The following is a 5,737-nucleotide window of genomic DNA, read 5'->3' as shown; positions in this document are numbered from 1 at the left end:
CGCTGGTCTCACCACTGTCCTGTACACCTTTCCTTTCATTCTCGCTGATACTCTTTTATCGCACAACACACCTGAAACTTTTCTCCACCCATTCCAACCTGCCTGTACCCGCCTCTTCACCTCCTTTCCACACTCTCTGTTGCTCTGGACTGTTCACTCTAAGTACTTATGACCCTAACCTTTCTGTTCATACTCAAATAGATAAAAAATGTAGTTTGTAAGGATGCTCTCAATGGCAGTAGAAGTTCTCCAGTATCCTGGAGCACAGATGGGTCTTCTTAGCTCATGGTGGCTTATGATAACTATTATATGGCATTCTGCTTACATTAACATTGCTCTGAATTTAGTGATCACATACAGTGTTTATGTCACATACTGTCCAGTATTTAGTGTCATACAGTATGTGTCCTGTTTTGTCTTGCCGCAATAATAATAATAAAAATCATAGACATCAGGTGGTGCAGAGAAATAACAAGTTCCTGCTGCAAGTGTTAATCGTCTAGGTTGTTACGGTAGTTTTACAAACTAAAGTAATTTAACAAATTATCGATGAAAGCCGGCTTTTGCTACTTTGGAGTTATAAAGAATCACTTTAAAATAAACACCTGGGATGGAAAGATTCTAGCATGCTTAATATAAAGGTTCTGACCTGTCAAATTAAGGTATTATATTATTTACTAAATGAGTGTTTAATTATGTTTTTAATAGAACGTATATAGGGATTCAATAAGATGGTAGTATTGTAAAGGATGATAATCTAAAAATATTATTATTGGATACATTTCAAGTGAGAGTACTTAAATTACTTTTCCCTTTCCTAAGTAACTTAGGGCACAAGGCAGGCTACACCCTGGACAGGGTGCCAATCCATCACAGGGCACACACACATACACTTATTCACACACACAATCATTCGCACATGCATTTTAATAAATTCCTGTGGAGTGTGAAGTGTTAGTATAGAAGCTACACCAATCAATCATACATGTCCACCTGCCTAATATCAAGCACACTGTTAGGCTGGATTTTGTATCTAATTAAACAGTTAAATTACAACATACTTAAATAATTTAAGATGTAGTTAATTAATATACAGTGGTGTAAAAAACTATTTGCCTTCCTGATTACTTATTTTTTTTGCATGTTTGTCACACTTAAATGTTTCTGCTCATCAAAACCGTTAACTATTAGTCAGAGATAACATAATTGAACACAAAATGCAGTTTTTAAATGAAGGTTTACGTTATTAAGGGAGAAAAAAACCTCCAAATCTACATGGCCCTGTGTGAAAAAGTTATTGCCCAACTTGTTAAAAAATAACTTAACTGTGGTTTATCACACCCGAGTTCAATTTCTGTAGTCACCCCCAGGCCCTCGCCCTCACTGCCACACCTGTTTCAATCAAGAAATCACTTGCTACCTGCCACAGAGAAGTAGACCAAAAGCACCTCAAAAGCTAGACATCATGCCAAGATCCAAAGAAATTCAGGAACAAATGAGAACAAAAGTAATTGAGATCTATCAGTCTGGTGAAGGTTATAAAGCCATTTCTAAAGCTTTGGGACTCCAGCGAACCACAGTGAGAGCCATTATCCACAAATGGCAAAAACATGGAACAGTGGTGAACCTTCCCAGGAGTGGCCGGCCGACCAAAATTACCCCAAGAGCGCAGAGACAACTCATTCGAGAGGCCACAAAAGACCCCAGGACAACATCTAAAAAATTGCAGGCCTCACTTGCCTCAATTAAGGTCAGTGTTCACAAGAGACTGGGCAAAAACGGCCTGCATGGCAGATTTCCAAGGCGCAAACCACTTTTAAGCAAAAAGAACATTAAAGCTCGTCTCAATTCTGTATAGGACTCTAAACATTCCCCATGAGATACGGAGGACGACAAGAGGATGCAGAGGTGGAAGAAAGCGGCACAGATGAGACAAAGATGAAGATAGACGAGCGGAGCAAAAGGAAAGGATGAGAAAGTACAAGCCATATGTCCCGTCTCTCATTATGGGCAACATGAGATCTCTGGACAATAAGACGGACGAGTTGATCACTTTGTTAAGGACTGAAAACATCTTTGGTGAGGGCAGCCTGATGTGTTTTTTAGAGACTTGGTTACATAGTGATGTGCCTGACTCTAATATTACACTGGACGGCTTTAGCACTTATACGGAGCGACAGGACGAGATGCCTTTCTCCTGATCTCCAGTGATTTCGACCACACATCGCTGACCAAGACTATTCCCACTTTTACTCAATATGTGGATTGCCACATCAGGGAGGATAGGACACTAGACCTGCTGTATGCTAATGTTAAAGGTGCTTACAGCGCGGCAGCACCATCCCCGCTGGGGAGGTAAGATCACAACCTACTCCACCTCATGTCAATATACAAACCCCTTGTTCAGAGACAGCCTGCTATAGTGAGGAGTGTGAGGTGGTCAGAAGGAGCCACAGCTACAGTATAGGATTGTTTTGAGGCTACAGACTGGGAGGTTCTCAGTGAACCACATGGTGTGGACATTGATGGAATGACAAACTGCATCACACAGTACATTAACTTTTGTGTTGACACCTGTGTACCGATAGACAGAAATATTTGCTGTTTCCCCAACAACAAACCCTGGGTCACCAAGGACATTAAAGCGTGTTTAAATGTAAAAAAAAAAAGGTCTTTTAGGTCTGGTGATAAGGAAGATCACTCAAAGAATGCTAACTGGTAAAATCAAAGAGGGGAAAGAGTTATACAGGAAAAAACTGGAACAAAGGCCGAAACAAAACAACACAAGAGAGGTGTGGAGGGGCATGAGGAGCATCACTAATTATAAGACAGCTGGCCAAGCTATTAAGGGGAATGTGAAATGTGCAAACGACCTCAACACTTTCTTTAATAGATTTGATGTCTCTATGTCTCACACTTCCCCCGGCTTCAGCCCCAATCCACACTTTCCTGCTCCCATGTCATTCCCTACACAGAAAACAATAACTACTACTGCACTCCACTCAATCAATATCTCAGTGGATCAGACAACGACCCTAAGCACACAGCCAAGATATCAAAGGTGTGGCTTCAGGACAACTCTGTGAATGTCCTTGAGTGGCCCAGCCAGAGCCCAGACTTGAATCCGATTAAACATCTCTGGAGAGAGATCTTAAAATGGCTGTGCACCGACGCTTCCCATCCAACCTGATGGAGCTTGAGAGGTGCTGCAAAGAGGAATGGGCAAAACTGGTCAAGGATAGGTGTGCCAAGCTTGTGGCATCATATTCAAAAAGACTTGAGGCTGTAATTGCTGCCAAAGGTGCATCGACGAAGTATTTGAGCAAAGGCTGTGAATACTTATGTACATGTAATTTCTCTGTTTTGTTTTGTTTTTTTAATAAATTTGCAAAAACCTCAAGTAAACTTTTTTCACGTTGTCATTGTGGTGTGTCTGTTGTGTGTAGAATTCTAGCGAAAAAAAAAAAACTTAATCCATTTTGGAATAAGGCATAACAAACATAACAAAATGTGGAAAAGGTGATGCGCTGTAAATTCTTTCCGGATGCACTGTAAGTGAAATTCAGGTTAAAAACCTGTTAAAGTCTATATTGTCAAAAGGACTTACAAACTATCAAGCAGAGATATGAAAAAAGTTTTTGTTATTTGATGTTTTATATTATATTATAGCCATAAACCTTCAAAATGTTCCAATATACCAGAGACTAGTCTATTTAATATTAAAAGAAAAGAGTTGAAATGTGTCTGGTTATCAGAAAACAGTCATGAAGCACAGCTACTGTTACAGCTCTAAAATGGATCCACTGGCACGTCGCAAAGTGCATTATTATTATTATTATTATTCATAGTATTAGCAGTAGTAGTGGTAGTAGAAGAATCTATAAGCATAATATTTAAGTCTTTTTATTTATGCATTTATTGAGACAGCCATTAAAATTGTCGATATAAAAGACATGATGATATTTTTTTATATTTCAAACATTGGTTTCTTTTTTAAAAAAAGTTAAAAATGTAGCTTTGAAGCCATAAAGTGTAAATAATGTCCTTTAAACTACTTGGAATAAAATGACTTCCTCCCCACGGGCCATAGATTAATTGAGCAAAATAATGCTATAATGTTTCGAGCAAGTGTACTTGATTAAATGTTTTTATGCAAAAAGTTGTAATCCTCCTGTCCAAAACCAGCATGCAATTCATAAACAAAGTGCATTTTGTAGTAATTATCTATTGATAGAGGGAGGATTTAAACACTTGGCCAAGCATACAGAAAGCGCTTTCAAGAGAACCATTCTCGATATATAGAAAGTGCAGTTTGTAGTAATTATGCATTGATGGAGGATTTATTTAACCACTCGCTTGAGTTTGGTTTGTGCCTCCATAAAGGCGCAGGTCAATGTTATTCATGTGATCCTTCACCCATTGATCTCTGGGGTCTGCACACACACGACGACCGCTCTTCATGGTAAAACTGCAGATGAGAGAAGAATTAAAGTATTATCTGAACTGCAAATATACATTTTACTCATCTCAAACCGTATTGAAATGTTTGATAAATATAAATTATTATTAATGTCATTAAAATTGTGTTTCTATTACATTTATATTATAGTCTTATAGTCTATATAGCCATGAAATAATAATTGATGAGGAGACTTTTATAACCTATTAAAATGATACAAGATAATGAAAACTTACATGATTCCAGGGTTTGGACAGGAAGGGTAAGTTTCGTCATACTTAGTAATGAGCTGTACAGGCACCTTTCTCTTCTGGAACGTGAAACAGCATATATCTGGTGCGTTTGGAGCTGTAGGGAAAAAATATATTCAAACTTCACCACATCACGTTAAAGTTCTGACGTGAGGCTCTAAAATCAAAATTTGTTGGTCTTTCTGCTGATCCCAGTTCTTAAATAATTAAATAAATAAATAAAGTTAATCATGTTCATAAATTTGGCCTAATAACACACACACACACCCCCCCCAGTTGTTTATGTTCAGCATCCTATCATTAATGATGCCCCCATTATAACTCAGGGTGGTGGTAGTGAGTACTGACATGAGTCTAGTTTAACTTTGTACAAGTCAGTTGTCTTACTGGTGTTTACTTACTGCTTAAGTCAGTGACTGTTAACTGATTTAAATCAATGACAATAATAATAATAATAATAATAATAATAAAACAGTTTGTAATAATAATAATAATAATAATAATAATAATAATAATGACATGTACAAATCAAAAGGTAAACATTATCTTACCCAGGGCCAGTGTGAAGGACTGAACACATATGAGAACCAGGAGAACCAGCGGGAGAGAACAAGAGGACATGACTGAAGTTTCACACAGAGTTTATGGTGCGTGACGTAACTTCCTGTTTTTGTATCGTTGCCGCGAAAGTTTTCGCGTTTATATCATCGGAGATCCCCAGAGATACCCAGCCCCCGCCCCCAGTGTTGTGTCGAATTTGGTTCCCCCATCGGGATGTGTTTCCTTAGCCCCGCCCCCGTAAAAACAGCGCATTTAGGAGAAGGCTCGCCCGCGAGGGGTTATGCGCGTGCCAGTGAGATCCTACGGAGCGCGGTAAAGGACAAAAATGACATTGTAAGCGTTTTATAATCACTGAAATGGAAAAGACTTCAAGGCGCGTGAAATTCTCGCAAACAAAACTCATCATAATATGCTTTGTATTTTTTTTTTATCACTGGTCTACACTACCCATTAATTATTTATGCTA

At 38.5% G+C, this 5,737-nt stretch overlaps 1 protein-coding gene across 1 annotated transcript; it reads right to left on the bottom strand.

The window, feature by feature from the left end:
* Nucleotides 1-4,095: 4,095 nt before the first annotated feature.
* Nucleotides 4,096-5,435, bottom strand: LOC128541584 (C-C motif chemokine 4 homolog). Its single transcript, XM_053512108.1, has 3 exons — nucleotides 5,262-5,435; nucleotides 4,696-4,807; nucleotides 4,096-4,468 (listed from the first exon to the last, which is right to left on the bottom strand). The coding sequence occupies exons 1-3, from the start codon at nucleotides 5,329-5,331 to the stop codon at nucleotides 4,345-4,347; spliced, it is 306 nt and encodes a 101-aa protein (XP_053368083.1). The 5' UTR covers nucleotides 5,332-5,435; the 3' UTR covers nucleotides 4,096-4,344.
* Between the last annotated feature and the right edge of the window lie 302 nt (nucleotides 5,436-5,737).

This window comes from Clarias gariepinus, chromosome 1, assembly GCF_024256425.1.
Source record: "Clarias gariepinus isolate MV-2021 ecotype Netherlands chromosome 1, CGAR_prim_01v2, whole genome shotgun sequence".
Lineage (NCBI taxonomy): Eukaryota > Metazoa > Chordata > Actinopteri > Siluriformes > Clariidae > Clarias > Clarias gariepinus.
This window is presented reverse-complemented; position numbering and strand designations above follow the sequence as displayed.